This window comes from Mycotypha africana, assembly GCF_025528875.1.
Source record: "Mycotypha africana strain NRRL 2978 chromosome Unknown BDF20scaffold_8, whole genome shotgun sequence".
In the NCBI taxonomy this organism is placed as follows: domain Eukaryota; kingdom Fungi; phylum Mucoromycota; class Mucoromycetes; order Mucorales; family Mycotyphaceae; genus Mycotypha; species Mycotypha africana.
In genome coordinates this window covers 1,555,355-1,571,490 of record NW_026515732.1, presented here as the reverse complement: position 1 = coordinate 1,571,490, position 16,136 = coordinate 1,555,355, and the positions used below count along the sequence as shown (strand labels likewise).

At 38.2% G+C, this 16,136-nt stretch overlaps 14 protein-coding genes across 14 annotated transcripts; 2 read left to right on the top strand and 12 right to left on the bottom strand.

The window, feature by feature from the left end:
* Positions 1-40: 40 nt before the first annotated feature.
* BDF20DRAFT_672088 (uncharacterized protein) lies at positions 41-984 on the bottom strand. The gene is made up of 3 exons (XM_053076004.1): positions 906-984; positions 346-832; positions 41-129 (listed from the first exon to the last, which is right to left on the bottom strand). The coding sequence occupies exons 2-3, from the start codon at positions 720-722 to the stop codon at positions 123-125; spliced, it is 384 nt and encodes a 127-aa protein (XP_052934446.1). The 5' UTR covers positions 723-832; positions 906-984; the 3' UTR covers positions 41-122.
* Positions 948-1,736, bottom strand: BDF20DRAFT_672110 (uncharacterized protein). The gene is made up of 3 exons (XM_053076005.1): positions 1,614-1,736; positions 1,366-1,546; positions 948-1,276 (listed from the first exon to the last, which is right to left on the bottom strand). Exons 1-3 carry the CDS (start codon positions 1,619-1,621, stop codon positions 1,100-1,102), a joined length of 366 nt encoding a protein of 121 aa, XP_052934445.1. The 5' UTR covers positions 1,622-1,736; the 3' UTR covers positions 948-1,099.
* Positions 1,737-1,927: 191 nt separating this feature from the next.
* BDF20DRAFT_884028 (uncharacterized protein) lies at positions 1,928-4,421 on the bottom strand. Its single transcript, XM_053081843.1, has 6 exons — positions 3,994-4,421; positions 3,187-3,903; positions 2,982-3,126; positions 2,826-2,896; positions 2,614-2,750; positions 1,928-2,529 (listed from the first exon to the last, which is right to left on the bottom strand). The coding sequence occupies exons 1-6, from the start codon at positions 4,223-4,225 to the stop codon at positions 2,332-2,334; spliced, it is 1,500 nt and encodes a 499-aa protein (XP_052934444.1). The 5' UTR covers positions 4,226-4,421; the 3' UTR covers positions 1,928-2,331.
* On the top strand, positions 4,422-8,351 carry BDF20DRAFT_884024 (Metalloenzyme, LuxS/M16 peptidase-like protein). The gene is made up of 13 exons (XM_053081842.1): positions 4,422-4,563; positions 4,647-4,722; positions 4,807-4,843; positions 4,916-5,131; positions 5,220-5,370; positions 5,448-5,716; positions 5,802-6,092; positions 6,161-6,333; positions 6,407-6,679; positions 6,765-6,835; positions 6,924-7,303; positions 7,366-7,528; positions 7,608-8,351. The coding sequence occupies exons 1-13, from the start codon at positions 4,455-4,457 to the stop codon at positions 8,279-8,281; spliced, it is 2,883 nt and encodes a 960-aa protein (XP_052934443.1). The 5' UTR covers positions 4,422-4,454; the 3' UTR covers positions 8,282-8,351.
* A 281-nt stretch (positions 8,352-8,632) lies between these two features.
* BDF20DRAFT_672026 (uncharacterized protein) lies at positions 8,633-9,530 on the bottom strand. Its single transcript, XM_053076003.1, has one exon. The coding sequence runs from the start codon at positions 9,205-9,207 to the stop codon at positions 8,746-8,748; it is 462 nt and encodes a 153-aa protein (XP_052934441.1). The 5' UTR covers positions 9,208-9,530; the 3' UTR covers positions 8,633-8,745.
* Positions 9,279-9,428, bottom strand: BDF20DRAFT_791876 (uncharacterized protein; the record flags this gene model as incomplete). Its single annotated transcript, XM_053076205.1, has 1 exon — positions 9,279-9,428. A coding segment is annotated over one exon (150 nt), but the record flags the coding sequence as incomplete, so codon positions are not given.
* Positions 9,531-9,616: 86 nt separating the features above from the next.
* On the bottom strand, positions 9,617-10,946 carry BDF20DRAFT_884000 (uncharacterized protein). Its single transcript, XM_053081841.1, has 5 exons — positions 10,559-10,946; positions 10,419-10,468; positions 10,309-10,340; positions 10,032-10,140; positions 9,617-9,963 (listed from the first exon to the last, which is right to left on the bottom strand). The coding sequence occupies exons 1-5, from the start codon at positions 10,869-10,871 to the stop codon at positions 9,793-9,795; spliced, it is 675 nt and encodes a 224-aa protein (XP_052934440.1). The 5' UTR covers positions 10,872-10,946; the 3' UTR covers positions 9,617-9,792.
* Positions 10,947-11,589: 643 nt separating this feature from the next.
* Positions 11,590-11,896, bottom strand: BDF20DRAFT_883995 (uncharacterized protein; the record flags this gene model as incomplete). The annotated part of the gene is made up of 1 exon (XM_053081840.1): positions 11,590-11,896. A coding segment is annotated over exon 1 (226 nt), but the record flags the coding sequence as incomplete, so codon positions are not given.
* Positions 11,897-12,146: 250 nt separating this feature from the next.
* On the bottom strand, positions 12,147-12,734 carry BDF20DRAFT_883990 (uncharacterized protein; the record flags this gene model as incomplete). Its single annotated transcript, XM_053081839.1, has 1 exon — positions 12,147-12,734. A coding segment is annotated over exon 1 (349 nt), but the record flags the coding sequence as incomplete, so codon positions are not given.
* On the bottom strand, positions 12,620-13,697 carry BDF20DRAFT_883985 (uncharacterized protein; the record flags this gene model as incomplete). The annotated part of the gene is made up of 4 exons (XM_053081838.1): positions 13,438-13,697; positions 13,232-13,384; positions 12,798-13,163; positions 12,620-12,641 (listed from the first exon to the last, which is right to left on the bottom strand). Coding segments are annotated over exons 1-3 (564 nt in total), but the record flags the coding sequence as incomplete, so codon positions are not given.
* A 149-nt stretch (positions 13,698-13,846) lies between these two features.
* BDF20DRAFT_883974 (uncharacterized protein) lies at positions 13,847-14,216 on the bottom strand (the record flags this gene model as incomplete). The annotated part of the gene is made up of 2 exons (XM_053081837.1): positions 14,136-14,216; positions 13,847-14,063 (listed from the first exon to the last, which is right to left on the bottom strand). Coding segments are annotated over exons 1-2 (174 nt in total), but the record flags the coding sequence as incomplete, so codon positions are not given.
* On the bottom strand, positions 14,203-14,412 carry BDF20DRAFT_883973 (uncharacterized protein; the record flags this gene model as incomplete). The annotated part of the gene is made up of 1 exon (XM_053081836.1): positions 14,203-14,412. A coding segment is annotated over one exon (156 nt), but the record flags the coding sequence as incomplete, so codon positions are not given.
* A 265-nt stretch (positions 14,413-14,677) lies between these two features.
* On the bottom strand, positions 14,678-15,356 carry BDF20DRAFT_883966 (uncharacterized protein). The gene is made up of 2 exons (XM_053081835.1): positions 14,885-15,356; positions 14,678-14,826 (listed from the first exon to the last, which is right to left on the bottom strand). Exons 1-2 carry the CDS (start codon positions 15,158-15,160, stop codon positions 14,722-14,724), a joined length of 381 nt encoding a protein of 126 aa, XP_052934434.1. The 5' UTR covers positions 15,161-15,356; the 3' UTR covers positions 14,678-14,721.
* On the top strand, positions 15,357-15,998 carry BDF20DRAFT_883964 (60S ribosomal protein L34-B). The gene is made up of 3 exons (XM_053081834.1): positions 15,357-15,450; positions 15,551-15,630; positions 15,723-15,998. Exons 1-3 carry the CDS (start codon positions 15,372-15,374, stop codon positions 15,891-15,893), a joined length of 330 nt encoding a protein of 109 aa, XP_052934433.1. The 5' UTR covers positions 15,357-15,371; the 3' UTR covers positions 15,894-15,998.
* The last annotated feature ends 138 nt before the right edge of the window (positions 15,999-16,136 follow it).

The window sequence follows — 16,136 nt, the reverse complement described above, 5'->3', positions numbered from 1 at the left end:
TGCGTCAAGAGAAGCAGCATGGATCCAAGCATCCTCTCCGCTGATATTTTCAAACAGACTTCCCTCAATATAGGAGAGTAAAACATCATCCACCTCATGTAGATAAACGGATGATAATGCAGTTACTTGCTAAAGTAATAAATAAACTTTTAGAATGACAACGAAACAAAAAAGAAAAAAAAAAAAGAAGAAACCATTCCGACGACTGCAACAGATGGAGAACTTACCAAACTTGTGCCCATAATTTCCTTCATGTAAGAATCAGGCGACCACTTTTTACCTTCTTTTACTCTCTGGAAAGCGTATTTATGAATATCATCGAAATAGCCCAAACTCATCACATACATGCCGCGTAGATTCTTGTTGAGCTTTTTATCCACCTCCGTCAGTTGATTGTCTTGAGGACGTATACCTTCAGCGACTTTTTTCATCAGGTCGGACCAAGCAGCTTCAATGTTGGTAGTACGGTAGAGCTTTTTCGAATCGAATGTGTCTGTTGACTTTCCATTGTTGGGCTTCGATAGAGTAATGACACGAGCAGTAACATTTCTCAAAATTATAAGCAAATCGTGAATAATCCGGTTCGAACTGAGAGGAACTCCCGTCTCCCAATAGTTGGCTAACACATGTCTCGTGTAGGCATTGCTATCATCTTCATTTAAACTGGATTCGATAGCCTTTCTCATACTTTCCAATGTTTTATCGACAATGAGTGGCTGCATATTTTCACATAATTTTTGAAGCTGTTCAGGCTTGTAAAGGAAAGGTGATACTTGAAGCGCGCGGGCAAGACCCTCAAGTGAGGGAAGAATAAAATAAACTATATATTGTCCTTTTCATTTGTTCATTATCAGTAAGACAAGGCTGTGCTGCTAGGCTTCATCGTTTCTTTCGGGATTACTTACTGTCACTTGTCTCTAATAATTCAATGATGCTTTTACCATAGTTCCACAAAGTTGCATGAATCTTATCTTGAAGTGCCGGTCTTTGATGAGCTATATCTAATAAGCACGTAACCAAACTGAAAGTAATATTATCTGGCGGAGTAGGCCCTAATCATACAAACAGCATGTTGCGTTATACACTGCAAAAATGCCTGCTATCCAAAACCTGAACTCATTGACGTACCTCTCTCCAGGATGATGTTATTCCAGTCATACACGGGCAAATACTTCAAATAACTAATGATACGCGGCAACAGCTCTAATTGAGTATATTCGTTGGCTTTTGTCGCATACTTTAGTAAAGCATCAAGCGTCTGCTGGTGTCTGACAGTCTACATGTACGAGAGAAAACGGAAAAGCAGTATATGGTTAAGGTTATTGCAGAAAGTGCCAACGATCTAAAAACGCTTCATCAACGCACCATACGTCCAATCTGCGCCTGGCCTGGTTGAACTATGTTGATTTCTTCAAAAGGTAGCACCGAGATGGGAGGACATTTGTTCAAGAGTCGATTGACTTCATCGGTTGTCGTTTTGGCTCTTGCATCTGCTAAAACTTCTGCCAAGCTTACTAAAATTCTTGAATGCAGATCAAAATCCAATCTATACACCGAAAAATTGTTAGTACTATCATAAACGACATCTGTTACAGGACTTCACTGCAACGTACCCATTCATTTGAGCCAGTTGGAGGTTGACAAGAGACAAACGTTGAACAGTAATAGAAGATGAACCCAAAATAGATATCCCCGACTATCCAAGAATAGGAATTTGATTTCCCTTTCAAACAAATGACTTGAGCCGAGGAGGCTACTACAAACTATGAAACCAGATCCACCAGGTTTTCTTTATTTTCAAAATATAGGCATCCTCAAAGCGTCTTTACTTCTCCAATTAGACTGCAGATCTAGGCATATACATCGATGATAATGAATATTTCTTTAACTAGAATATGTTGCCCTCTGAACATATTGAAGAATTGTACGCGTATTTCAGTAGATGCTCAAATTACCTAGCCGTAACGGTGAAAGTTGGTCTATGCATCGTAGAAATACATCAGGGGATATTTTTGGGATGGACATCAGCCATACGCTAGAATTAAGTTGGACTACATCCCTAAGTCGGATACTCAATGGTCTATGTTCTATAAACGAGCTCTTGAGCTTGATATGACCTTTATATAAAAAAAAGCAGTAATGGTAGAGCTTAAAAGCACAAGAAATGGCTATGCTTTTTGCAGATAATAGAAAGTCTTTATTTATGCTCTTTGGCATTCAGAAACTCTGCAGTCGCTCCCCAGCTCTCAATATAGTCAGACATGTGAACTAACGTTATTGCTGATATAGTAATAATACGAACTCTATTTACTTTGTGACAAATATTGTGTATCAAAGGCCTAACTCTTCTTTTGTAGGGGCTAAATTCAAGCTATTAAATCTTTCATCGTCAAAAAAGGTGGCAGTGACCACTCGTCCACCGAAGTATCTTCCATTTAAATCATTTATCGCTCTCTGGGCCGCTTCAGTATCCGAAAATTGAACAAAGATTCGAACAGCACGGTCATCTGGTATTTGCCCTTTAGGCACCTTTGATTTAAATGAAGTAGTAGTTTGTCCAATAGTTAGTGTATTTCAAAGATACGCAAGAAGGCCATATTAAAATTAATTTACCTCAAAAATCAAGCAGCGTTCCACTTTACCATATTTGGAGCATTCATCAGCTGTTTCTTCTTGTAACATATCATCCACTTCTCCAGGACCAACCATATTTGTGAGTAAAATGACTCGAGTAGCTTTGCTGTTATTCCCTACGATAATTGAACGAGTCAACTTCCAGCCTCCAAGTTTTATCATTGCAACTTAATATATTCTCGATGCTATACCTTCTTCCGCAAATCCATGCTTGGCTAACAGCTTTCGAGCAATATCATGCGCTGGATGTGGCTCTCTTATACTAGTGTTGAAAGAAAGACAGTATAAATACACGGGTACGATTTTTTTGACATACATTCCCTTCAACGGTTGCTATCAGATATTACCTTTGTTCTGTGGGTATAGATGGTAATTGTGATGGTGGTGCTGCTGGTTGTGATTGTTGCTGGCTCATTCTTAATCTTCGCATATAGGCTTCTTCAGCAGTTTCATTCACATTAATTTTCGCAGGTGCTGACACTAATGGATTCGCTATTAAGTAATTTAGTGAAAAGCTCAACTGCAAACGGAGGATGGTCCATTTTTACTTACAATCAGCGGGAGGTGACGGTGATCGATGATGATAAGGCGAGCGAGAGCCTGAACGAGACCTCGATCTTGACCTTGAATATGACCTCGAATGCGAACGACGGTGGTATGGCGGTGTTCCGGATCTCGATCTAGACGTCGATCGGGATCGTGATCTGGATCTTGACCAAGAGCGACTCTGCGTTCTATAGTCTAAAGCTCGTTGTTGCTCTTCCTCTTCGCGCTGTCTTCTCTCCCATTCTCGTTTTCTCTTTTGCATCTCTTTCGCCTGTTTGCGTTCTTCTTTGTATTGCTCGTAGTCGTTCGGTCTGTTGGGATCATAATCCTCTAACATATTGAATACTGGAGCTTGCTGCTGCTGCTGCTGTTGACCACCTTTGCCTTTCTTCCCTTTTTTCTTTTTTTGCTGTTGTAGAGCTCGAAAACCATTCACGTCATCTGCAGTGGTTATCAACGTAGGAACAGCACCTAGATCGATATTGTCCGCTATAGTGTCAGCTTTTGCTGCTCCTGCTGCTGATGTTTGTCCTATCGGCTGTTGTTGATTGTTATCAGCAGCAGCAGCCTTATTTGTCTGCTCCAACTCTTTCTCTTCCTTTGTAACAGTTTTTTCATATACAACTGTTGCACCAGCAGGGATGAAAGGCTTATTCAACTTTGGCTTGGCCTGAATAGTTGGCCTTCGTAATACTGGTCTAAATTTATTCACTGCTGACCAACCTTTTTTTTTTTATTACTGTAATTTTAGTTCACCATGAATAGTTCAAACCCATAGATGTGTAATTGAGTGTGTGGGAGTTTATTGTTTACCTGTCGGTGTAGTGGTTGTTGTACTAGATGCCATTTGCTCGCTCGTATTGGCTGTTGTTGGCTGTTCTTTTGAAATGGTCGCATCACTAGGAGTGATGGAGCTTGTATCTGGCGGTGGAAGAGAGGAATATAGACTGCTTACGTTGGAAGTTGTAGAGGTTGTTTCTTTCTTGTCATCGGCCCCCTTTTCTGTTTTTGCCGGTGGGAGATTTCCATATAGCGAAAAGGACATTATCCTTCAATAGAGGGAAGAAAATAATAAAATTTGACCTTCCTCTCAATGCACAGGTCTCTCTAACGTCTGTGTTGCCAATGTGACGGTCCCGCATTTGGGTAGCGCGAAGAAATTGAAACATTCAAGGTTGTCAAACTTTAAGCATAAAACTGCTAACAAAAGCCGATTTGCTTTTCCGTTTTTGTCTTTCTTCACTTCTTTTCTTTTACGATCTTTACTTTCAAGAATGACCAATTTTGAAGAAGTCTGTACTGTGCCTACAGAATTTGGTGTGACGTTCACTAAGCTTAAGAGCGAAAAGACAGGTTTAACTGTCATGTTGGCCGATATTGAAGGTTCGCCAAGAATCATTCAAACGTGAAACGTGAATAACAAAGATATTCATTGCCTCTACGTTCATCATTATCTATTATTATAGCCCCACTGGTAAATGGATATTTTGCTCTAGCTACTGAAAGCTTTGATGATTATGGATGTCCTCATACCCTAGAACAGTAAAGTATATCATGAAATTGCCCACTCAACTTTGGGGCTACTGTAATTTAACGATTCGAGTTGTTATACTGATAATACCACAGTCTTGTGTTTCTCGGAAGTGAGCAATATCCTTACAAGGTAGAATTGTGTTGCATTCTAGTGAATCGATTATTATGACTTCTAAGATTTTTTCATATTGTGCATATGTAGGGTGTGCTTGATTCACTCGCTAATCGTGCGATTGCACAAGGTACAAATGCTTGGACAGATGTCGATCATACTTGTTACACAATCACAACGGCCGGATCAAAAGGGTTTCTGAATTTATTGCCTATCTACATTGATCATATTTTGTATCCAACCTTGACTGATTCTGGTTATCATACTGAAGTACACCATATCACTGGAGAGGGTGAAGATGCTGGTGTACGTTATATAACAAATGAATAGAATCGTTTTTAATGACCCAATAGACTCACTGTATCTGCTCATGAATGGATTATTGCATCTGTAGGTTGTTTACAGTGAAATGCAAGGATGTCAAAATTTAGGTGATGATAGACTTCATTTACGTATGAAACGTCTTATGTTCCCTGAGAACTGTGGCTATAGATCAGAAACGGGTGGATTAATGGAAAGATTAAGGGAGCTCTCTGTTGATAGAAGTACGTATGAAAAGCAATTGATGATCTCATCATGGCTTGCTACTTACATTACTCTACGAAATCACTTTTGGATACAGTCCGCAACTATCACAAGTCATACTACAGGCCGGACAATCTTTGCTTAATCATCACAGGTAAAGTAGATAAGGATGAGCTCCTGCAAACTTTGGAGCCTGTAGAAGAATCCATTTTAAAAAAGGGACCACTTGCGGAAATGCAAAGACCTTGGATAGAAACTGGTGACTTCCCCAACTTGCAGAAAAATATCGAAGAAACTGTGCTTTTCGCTGACGAAGACGAATCAATGGGAACCATTCTCATTGCTTGGAATGGTCCAAAGTACGATGTAAGCAGGCAGTTGAGAAGATACATTTAATTTGATTTACAACAGGAGCCCTTTATTGATCTAAAATCGTACCTGCATTTTATAGGAATTTCTCACTCAAAAAGAGTTGGAGGTATTGAATGTATATCTCACTGACTCGCCTGTTTCTGTTCTGCAAAAAACGTTTGTCGAAACAGAAGACGCTTTGTGTACTGATGTTGATTTTCATATCACTGATCATTTGAAAACAACTTTGATGTTTACTGCATCCAGCGTACCTTTGGAAGAAATTGAGAATTTCCCTAACAAATTCTTCGAGACATTGCAACGTATTGTTGATGAAGAAGATATCGATATGACTAGAATGGCTACCGTAATTGAAAAGGAAATACTCAACGTAAGTGATTCAACAATTTGCATTACTTTAAAGTAAAAAATGTTATACTAAAAAGTCAACGTCTTTAGTTATTTGACAGTGCAGAAACAGATGCTCATGAGTCAGCAGCATCTGTGGCCATTGCAGACTTCCTTTACGGAAATACAGATGGATCACAGCTTGGAGATGCCGTTAGAGATTTGGAATTCCTCAAAAAAGTCGCTACCTATAAGGCCTCTGATTGGATTAATATCCTCAAAAAGTAAAAAACAACGGAAATATTAGAATGGGCATTCAAAAATTGAACCATGCTCATCAATTCTTATTTGCTATAGATGGTATGTTGATGCTTATCGTATCATTTTGTTCGGTAAACCTTCAGCCGAATTTGCTGAACAGCAGGCCATGGAAGAAGAGGAACGCGTTGAAAAGAGACGAATTGAGTTGGGAGAAGAGAAATTAGAAGAATTCGAAAAGCAGTTAGAAGAAGCCAAGGCTAAGAACGAAGTGCCTATTCCTAAGGAAATATTCGATAACTTCAAAATTCCATCCGCATCCACCATCCATTTCATTAACGTAACCACTGCCAGGAACAATGATAAATCAATGTAACACGTCAAGGAAAACTGTAGCATAGTATGCATTGACATAACTGACATTCATTACCTTTACATCAAATTATTCCTCAACTAGTGCTAACAAAGTGCAAGATCATGTCAATGCAGACACTCATGCTGACGTACCTTTCTTTATTCAATATGATCGTATGTACTATAGCTTTTTTAAGCAAGAGATATCAAAGACATCAGATTTGTATAACCATACCATTTCGTACTCTATTCGAAAATTTAGATGTCAAATCTCGCTTTGTCAAGCTTTCGGTGTACCTTTCTTCCTCTTCAATCCCATCTCATTTACTACCCTACACAAGACTTTTCCTGAAAGCTATTTTTTCCCTTCCGATACAAATTAATGGTGAGCTGATCAGTTACGAAGATGTAGTGAAGGGTTTATCTGAAGATACAATTGAATATGATGCTTCACTTGGCACCAGCTTTGGTTTTAAGGAATTGGTGGTATTCACTATTAAGGCAGAATCCAAGAAATATGAAAAAGCTATCGAGTGGCTGCATAATATTATATGGAATACTCAATTTGCAGCCGAAAGAATAAAAATTGTGGCAACACAGATTCTAAATGATATCCCTCAAGCCAAGCGAGAAGGACATAATGTAAGTATTATCCTTCCAAAGTTTGAAGCATGCGATTATATTTATTGTAATCACTTTAATAGATGGCAAATGCTTGCTTAAGCGCGCTACAAATTGACCCTAAGAAATCTGTAAACGGTGTCCGCAATATTCTTTTCCAAAATGCTTTCCTTCAAGATATGTTGAAGCGTTTAGAAAAAGACTCTCAGTCTGTCATCAACGATTTGAATGAATATCGCTCTAAATGTAAATGAAGCATAGTACATTCATCATCTCGAATGACTATCTAACAAAATACACCATCGTTTTACTTTTTAATCTTTAGTGTGTATGCCAAAAAACATTAGAATTCATGTCACTGGTGATATACTTGATTTGCCCAGCCCAAGAAAGGCATTTGAAGGCTTTGCTAATAACGTCAAAGACAACATGAAGCCATTAATGCCGGTTGTTACAGCTAAGGAAGTATTAAAGCCTGCTGGCCTAGAACCAGGACGAAACGGTCTTTTGGTCACTCTGCCTACCATCGAGAATTCGTTTTCCCTTCATACTGTCAAGGGGCCCAGCAAATTTGATGACCCAGATATTCCTCCTCTTTTAGTTATGATCGAACTCTTGGATACTATGGAAGGCATCTTCTGGAAATTGATTCGCGGCCGAGGTCTAGCTTACTCTTGCTTTTTGGATGCGAACATTGAATCAGGCTTGATCAACTTTACTATCTATAGGTCACCAGATGCTTTCAAAGCGTTTGAGCAGGCAAAGAATGTAATCGAACAACTGGCCAACCATCAAATGGAGATTGACCCTTCATCCGTGGACGGAGCCAAGAGTGCTGTGATTTATAGTCTGGTAGCCAAAGAGAATACAATGGATCGTGCTGCTCTCCAATCCTTTGTCAACCAAGTTTTGAAAAAGATGCCAGCCACTTATAATCGTGATATGTTGATCGCTATACAGGTAAAAATGAAATCATTTTATTTTTGTAACAAAACATAATCTCTAACCTTTTTGATACACGGACAAAAAAAAAAAACAATCAAAATAGAACGTAACTATAGATGATTTGCAAAGAGTTCTGACCAAATATTTTGTAAACATGTTTCAGCCCGATACTAGTAACGTCGTCGTAGTTAGTACACCTACAAAAATTGTAGATATTTATGATGGATTCAAGAAATTTGGATTTGATTTGCAAAAGACCACTTTAAATGATATTACTATTGATAGATTCTAGAATCACACAATACCGAAATAAAGAACATTCATATGTTTACTAAACCATCATTCTGTTGCATTGTTAAACATATTTGATTGCACAAGAACAAGACCTGCTTGCTGTTGGTATTCCATTGCGTAAATCGAGGCGTCCTTTACGTTGTTTGACTAGTGGAAGGAGTAACAGAACATTCTCGATCAGCTGATGTATGGTCGTAAAACTTGAATTTGGGCTATTGCTGCTTTCATGTTAGATATTTATCAAGGTCATTAAACAAAAAATTGGCCAAATCTTGATCTTGCTCTCCTAGAATTGTGGAAGCATTTTGGATATGCGGTACAAATGTGTTGAAATCATTCTGTGTGATATTTGCGGGGTTCATGTGAGGCTCTGACGATTGTACTTTAGAAATTTGTGCTGTGCTCTCTACGGTATTGCTTGAAGTGGGCTGCATCAATGGCTGTAGTTCTGCGTCAGCCGGGTTAGCAGCTATGCCGCTGTTAATAGTATTCAAAAAATCAGTAGCTTGTGGTGATAATACTGCGAGAGAATTTGCTTCATCCGAGAATCCAGTCGAGTCAACTTCTGAACTATTGTCATCAATCTTCACTTCACGTAAATGGCTAGCAACACAGCTGCAATCATTGATAACCTCGCATAGGCATCCGGTTATTGGATTGGGCGCTAAAAAATAACAATTGCACATCTGCTCAGCATTATGAAAGTCTGCAAAGGACAAGTTCGATTGGATGGATTAAACAATTTACCACCTGACATGGCACAAGTGCACTTCACATGGGATCCATTTGTTTTTCTTAATACCCGACAGTGGTTGCATTGGCTCACTTGTCTCCCCCTTTTTACAATGGCTATGAGTGGACGATCTTTGTGATCGCATTTCTTTACCCGATGACCTCTTATGCACGATGCACTAGAAGGGTAGAGAAAACAGTGACAAATCAGTGTCCATTCAATGTTGAAATAGTATGAACAACAGTATTTGACAAAGGACAAACAAGGAAGAGATCGACCTACCATGCAAATCTCTCGTTATTTATCAAAATAGCCATCTTTTGACTATTAGTAATAAAGTAGCGTTATTGACAAATTTGAAAAAGGCAAAGGTCATTTTATTCGGCCATTGTGTGCTACGGTTAAATGGCCAATAAAAAACGAGCGTATATGTACAATAAAGCGTCTTTTAAACATTCTAGAATACAAGCGAAGCAAATCTGCTTCTTATGGTTTGATCTTTTCAATTTATAGGTATCATAGGAGCTCCCTGTATATTTTAAACGTCTTTTGTTTCTACACACCAAACTAAATAACCAATCGCCACTGTATCTAGCATTCTATCTTTAATGACCACCTCAGTTTTCAGTTCATGCCTTCCTTCTTCTAAATCATTTGGTAGGGTATAGTCTGAAGTGGCTGTCAACAAACCACGCGCTTTTTTCTTATACTATTCAAAAATATATTGGATGTAAGAAACCCGCTCCCAACCTCTCTGTACGAACAATGAGGACTTACTTCCATTGTAATCGACTTCAAAATGGCCCTATCTTTCTTCTTCAGATTGCTCATCAAAGCTAAGCCGCCTGTCGTTTCTGCAAATGTTGCTAACGCTGTAGGATGGATACTAAATGATAGAAATGCGGGTAGGGTAGGGAGAGCAATAATGAGTGAACATCCATGTGTCATTTGAAAAAAAGTCTCTTTTTCAAAACCAGAAGATCAATCAAAGAGTAACTTTTGACATAGTTACCCAAACCCTCTGATACTCATGCATTTCCTAAAAGATATTTACCCTTTCTGTATGTTACGGGTGTTATGGTGGTCCTAAATATGAACGGACAAGTGTCAATTTCTGTGCTGCCGATGTCATTAAGTTAGCTTTAAGAACAAAGAAATGCTTACTCTCATAATGGCTGTACAAAATCCCCGCGAAAATGTTGACACGCGCATATCTAATTATAAGCCATAATTAAATAGGATTTGGCTTATGTGAGTATTCATAGATTATAATGAATAGGACACACTGTGAAATCAAGACATACCAATTGAGCGAGCATATGGGTCACTATAATTCAACAAGTAGGCAAAAGTCCAAGGTCGAAATATTTTCACAACTGGTTTACCGAGCTTTTCCCAAATCAACAATGGGTGATGACCATGTCGCAAAGTGATCATGACATAAACGAGATAGGTGCCTGTGATCAAAATTAGCCCTGCTAGCAGTCTACTGAAAATTGTCCATTCTAATTTGACAATGACTTGTACTAAATGAATGGTTGCTTCTAAGTGACCGTAAAGCGCGACAACAAGCGGTGAACTACTCGCCGATAATTCTGGGAGATGGAAAGATAGCATGTAGACTATTATAACGATAACAATCTATATGTAAAAGATACAATAAATAGTAAAGATTAAAATGATAAAGAACACTGACTCAACAATTTATCCATTTTTACCCAGAAAAGCTATATTTGAACATAATGTTTCTAGAACAATTCTTTTACGCCATTGGGATTTTTTTTTAATCTCCAAAGAAAATTTTAAATGCTGGTTGCCCGCAAGTTCGACTATGTGTATGTGTATCTCAAACACTATAAACCGTAAACAGCTTACTCAATAACAGGTTCTTCCAAAATTTTGGGTCAACGAACAAATTTTTGAAAGAGAGCAACAATTACAGAAAAGCGTTACGGAGCTGCCATCATTGATATGTAATATTTGGAAAGCGATCCAATCTCTTGTTTGGTGTAAATGTACTTACAGTATTTTAACTAATATTTTAGATGAAATACATTTTTTTTTGGACGATTAATATTTTCATTTTAGATGAGTTGCAATTGTGTTGTAGACGAAAATATAAACCGTTCAAACAATGAATCAAATCCCAAAAACTTGTCAGTATTGCGAAACAAAAAAAAAAAAACAAGAAAAAAATACCGTACTATTCCTTACCTGTAATGATCTAAATCCTCAAAATGAAGGAAAACCGTGTTTATTACGGCGATACTTTTTTCTTCTTCGCTGGCTTAAAAACATCGGGTCTTCCAGCTCCGGACCAAACTGCTTGAGATATAGTCATCATGTTAATAGCAGCGTTAATGTCTCTCTGCCATAGCTTTAGACATTGCTTGCAGTGAAGAACGCCGGTACCCTTGAATCCAGGAGTATCAACAATTTGCATATCATCATAGAAACAGAGGCTGCATGTTTTAGAGGTTTTAAATTCATCGATTGTGACAACAATCAATTGACCTTCAGCTTCACGTTTCTTCAGAGTTGCAAAAAGTTTACCGACAACACCGCATCTTTGCCCTTTCAGCTTGACTACATCTTTGCCAAACATTCCAGCACCAAACACAATCAGTGGCACCCTTCTAGGGGATTCCAAATACTTATCAGCCTTCCACTTCTTGGCACTTCTAAAAAGTATTAATGAATGGATAAGCTAAACGATGAACATGTAATTCCATTGAAACTCACTTTGTTGGCTGCTGTTGGTTGGCATTCTTTCCTTTCTTCTTCTTCTTCCGCTGTCTTTTCCTCTTCCTTGCTTTGCTTCTCTTCTTGTGATTGTACTTGGCCGTTCCATGAGTCAACATGTTGGCCATAGTTTCTGGTGCTCTTTGCCTTCCTTGGTACAATGAAAACCGGTCCTTTGCAGTTTCGGGTCCATAAAAATCCAAGAGAGCGTCCAGGTTATTGAGTGTATAGGCAGTGTATAGCTCATATATTTCCAAACGAGAGGTTTTTGGCGAGGGTATCTGACTTTCTATGAGATCTATGCCTGTGACAGCCTTCTTTCTGTTTAACTTGGCACTGTATTGGGTCGACCCTGTCATATGATAGTATTCAGATGTAGTGCATCTTCGCACTTGTCTGTTATATTCAAGGCCAATAGCAGCAGTAAAAACAGACTTTCTTCCGGGATCCAGGGTAATAGGTAAATAAGTATTGTCAACTTCATCCAGAGAGAAATCATCAAGAGTGAGGTCAAATTTTTGGAACAAGGCACCATGGCCAGATTGTTGTCTTTTATAAAAAAGAAAATCAACTGAAAACCCGTCCGTTCTGACAATATTACCAAAGAGCTCTTTGTTATCACCATTCGGTGTTAGTTCAGAGATACTACAAGTGCCCAAGAAGTTAAAGCTCATACATTATACTCGACTGTATACCGTATTAACTGTATGCTTACCTTTTGTACCGGAGTTTCTTGAAATCAAAGACATGGAAAAACAGCTCTAATTGGCTTTGGTAATTGCGGGGTAAAGAACGTTTCACAAAAGAAGACAGCGCGTTCACGCTCAAGGTAATGAACCTCCATTGAACGGAAACCTTTGGCAGTAAGGATAGCAATTTTGGAAGAGGACGTCGTCGTACGTCAAATGGTTTATGATCATCGTGTTCCCTCTCAAATTCTGCGTTCAAAGATAACAAAAAGGGTACGAAAGACCCAGGATCAGCGGATAATGTCTTCATGTTCACTTTCTTCCCCAGCTTCTTCTTCCAAGGTTCACAGAAGGTTTGGATCTTTGCTTTTATATCTTCGGTAAGGTAGTCATCAGTTGGCCATTTAGGTTTTCCTTGGCATATATCTTGATAGCAGAAATCACTTGTGACCTTTTTGACAAGCTTCCAAGGCATACACTACGCAAGATGAGAGCTTTTTTTGAAAATTCATGTAAGATCCCAAGTATTATTGAGTTGCAACTTACCACAAATGCTGTTTGTATTTTATATATCAAAAAATAGAGAAGTTTCTCCTCAAAATTTTCCACTATACTGTTCGTATAGGAAGTAGCAATTTCGGTGCATGCTTCTGTAATGGCTTGACTAAGTCCAGGAAAGAGCTTGACAGGGAAGACAATCTTAGGGTAGTCGTTTTAAAAGAATCAAACGAGCTCAATAATTGTTCTGATACCATCCTACTATTTGTTGGTCTTTGTCCATTCACCAGTTGTATCATAGAGTACCAGAAATTTTGTGTAAAGATACATTTAATACACTTTGGCTCAGCAAGAGTGGCATTTTTCAAGACGTAATAATTCACGAAGAGCTTGGCTCTAAGAACCAAGTTGCGGATAACAGAACAAGCTTCAACAACTTTTGACTTGAATGTGTTGCGATAGTCACCAAAAACGCAGTTATCAAGAGGCAACCTTCTTGTAAACGCCTTGTAATTACTTCCCAAATGATGTTGAAAGACCTCTGCCTTTGATAATACATGTTGAGGACACAGAGGAGAACGCACCGATTTATGTCCTGGTTGCTTGCATTTGGTACAACATGCATTGTCTTCATCTGGGTCTTCATTATTCTCTTTCCTTGCTTTCTTCTTTTCCTTCCTGATTTCAAAGTTCTGTTTGCGTTTTGTGCCTTTCGAACCAACTATAGGTACAATGAAGTCGCTTACTAATGATGAATTTACCAACTTTTAAAGCCACATGAGGTGCTTACCTTGATCTGCAGTTTCCGGCTCATATAATTCACATTTAAAGTATTGTTGGGTGTGATGACCCCCTTTACCGCAATCAATACACGTTACATCTAACAGTACACGATGATTAATCTATACATATATATATGATTAGGTAGATAGGCTTTCAAAAGGCAAGTTACCATTAACAGCACTTGATTTTTTCTTTTCAAAAATTTGCTTTTTCTTTTCATAAATTATTGTTTTGAACATGGGTCATAGTATGTATCTTAAAAACGTGAAATAAAAGTGAAAGAGACAACATTTGACTCTAAGAAAGCAATATATTTTATAGTGCTTATCTTTGAAAGTCACCCATGAACGCATACAAAAACATTGACAACAGTTAATATAACCATCCCATTCCGCTATGGTATCTGTTATACTATGGCCCTCAGCCCTCTATCTATGGTTTGATGTCAATCAATTCAAAGTTAACCTTTTTTGGAATTCTTGTCCAAAAAAGGTACCAACGAATATCTGGTTGGGGTCTCGGAACACATCGTCATTTACTAAAAAAGTTGTCAAGCTTTTTGTAGTTTGTCCTATTGCAAGGTAACATCAATAAAACCATTATTGGCGACTTTCTTACTGATAGAGACTAATTTCTAGGGTTCGATTCTATGTCATCCTTAATGCTGCTTGAATATCACTGAATAATTGAGTATCCAAATTCGATATCCAAAATACTATAAACTTTTCTAAAAATATGTTTTAATAAAACTAAATTTAAAATGTATATTGTCCATTAAAAATTGTAAATCGTCTAAAATATAAGGTAAATGTACTTATTAATGCTGCTGCAAGGTCAAATTGAAAGTGCGTTCTATCATTCTTGACGTTTCTATGTCAGATTTTGGTTTCCTAGCAAAACATTAAAGATATTTCTTACATAATATAACAATAAAGCTTCAGGTATTTTGATGGCGGGCAAACACAGGGATATTTCCCTCCGTATGGAAAGATTTTTAAAAAAAAGGCCACCGGAACAAAAAATTCCAACAATCAAAATGCCCGAAAACAAAAGAATTGTCCGACGCTCTGAAAAGTAGGAAATCCACAGCTGAGATAATGATTGTGGTGTGCTGCCAGCTGCCAGACCGTACACATGAAAGAAAGCTTGATGCAGTATAATGATCCTCCTTTTCTCAAAACCATAGGTAAGCATATAGTGAGCGAGATTTTGCAATTGGATATAGAAGGAAGAAGTGGGTTTTGGTTAATATAGTAGTGGATATGAAGAGGATGGATTGATATAAAGTCAATTTTCTGAAAACGATGGATGGATAGAATAAGAAACAGATAGTCAGTCAGAATAGCACGCTAATTGCACAATTACTTTAATTCGACAATCACGTTGAACGCATTTATAGTTCACAATGGCTCAACGTCTCACCTACAGACGCCGCTGTTCTTACAACACCCGTTCCAACCGTTGGAGAGCTGTCAAGACTCCCGGTAAGATTTCCATCCATGTCCTTCGAGTTACGAGCGTATTTAGAGCAAAATGAGTTGATGGCTAACAAAAAAATTCGATCGATTACTCTTTTTGTTATAGGTGGTAAGCTCGCCCTCCAATACGTCAAGAAGCCTGTCAAGGCTCCTCGTTGTGGTGATTGTGGAGAAACTCTCGCTGGTGTAAGTTATATTACAAGCTCTTTTATTGCTTACTGCTGAAAAGTCTGTACTCATAGTCAATCAACGAATCCTTCGTTTCCTTATTTCTATAGATCAAGGCCCTCCGTCCTCGTGAATTCGCCACTGTTTCCAAGACCAACAAGCACGTCAGCCGTGCCTATGGTGGCTCTCGTTGCGCTCAATGTGTTAGAAACCGCATTGTCCGTGCTTTCTTGATCGAAGAACAAAAGATCGTCAAGAGAGTTCTTAAGGCTCAAAAATAAGAAAGGACATTTTATTCACTTTTACTCTTCGTTAATTATTGATATTGTAGTGAATCAATAAAGTGGAAATCAAAGTCATACTCGCAGGATGATGGATGAGATTTTCTGGTTTTTTTTTTATTTTTAAAGCATCAGGACTTTAGAACAATAGTAACAAATGAGTTGAGAAAGATGTCTAATATATATTACAATTTCAAAAAAAAACGGTACGATATTTTAATGCGTGGTTATATTACAGGAGAA

Coding starts and splice junctions, on each gene's coding strand:
- BDF20DRAFT_672088 (XM_053076004.1), bottom strand. CDS start 722: ATGCAGCCACTCATTGTCGATAAAACATTGGAAAGTATGAGAAAGGCT.
- BDF20DRAFT_672110 (XM_053076005.1), bottom strand. Junction 1,277..1,365: donor AGGCGCAGATTGGACGTATG/GTGCGTTGATGA, acceptor TCGTACATGTAG/ACTGTCAGACACCAGCAGAC.
- BDF20DRAFT_884028 (XM_053081843.1), bottom strand. CDS start 4,225: ATGTCCTTTTCGCTATATGGAAATCTCCCACCGGCAAAAACAGAAAAG. Junction 2,897..2,981: donor TCTATACCCACAGAACAAAG/GTAATATCTGAT, acceptor TTTCAACACTAG/TATAAGAGAGCCACATCCAG. Junction 2,530..2,613: donor AACGCTGCTTGATTTTTGAG/GTAAATTAATTT, acceptor TTTAAATCAAAG/GTGCCTAAAGGGCAAATACC.
- BDF20DRAFT_884024 (XM_053081842.1), top strand. CDS start 4,455: ATGACCAATTTTGAAGAAGTCTGTACTGTGCCTACAGAATTTGGTGTG. Junction 5,717..5,801: donor GGAATGGTCCAAAGTACGAT/GTAAGCAGGCAG, acceptor TGCATTTTATAG/GAATTTCTCACTCAAAAAGA. Junction 6,334..6,406: donor TGGATTAATATCCTCAAAAA/GTAAAAAACAAC, acceptor TATTTGCTATAG/ATGGTATGTTGATGCTTATC.
- BDF20DRAFT_672026 (XM_053076003.1), bottom strand. CDS start 9,207: ATGTGCAATTGTTATTTTTTAGCGCCCAATCCAATAACCGGATGCCTA.
- BDF20DRAFT_884000 (XM_053081841.1), bottom strand. CDS start 10,871: ATGCTATCTTTCCATCTCCCAGAATTATCGGCGAGTAGTTCACCGCTT. Junction 10,141..10,308: donor ACCCGTAACATACAGAAAGG/GTAAATATCTTT, acceptor TCTATCATTTAG/TATCCATCCTACAGCGTTAG. Junction 9,964..10,031: donor TGAAGTCGATTACAATGGAA/GTAAGTCCTCAT, acceptor ATTTTTGAATAG/TATAAGAAAAAAGCGCGTGG.
- BDF20DRAFT_883966 (XM_053081835.1), bottom strand. CDS start 15,160: ATGCTTACCTATGGTTTTGAGAAAAGGAGGATCATTATACTGCATCAA. Junction 14,827..14,884: donor AAGCTTTATTGTTATATTAT/GTAAGAAATATC, acceptor AGAAACGTCAAG/AATGATAGAACGCACTTTCA.
- BDF20DRAFT_883964 (XM_053081834.1), top strand. CDS start 15,372: ATGGCTCAACGTCTCACCTACAGACGCCGCTGTTCTTACAACACCCGT. Junction 15,451..15,550: donor GAGAGCTGTCAAGACTCCCG/GTAAGATTTCCA, acceptor TTTTTGTTATAG/GTGGTAAGCTCGCCCTCCAA. Junction 15,631..15,722: donor GTGGAGAAACTCTCGCTGGT/GTAAGTTATATT, acceptor TTATTTCTATAG/ATCAAGGCCCTCCGTCCTCG.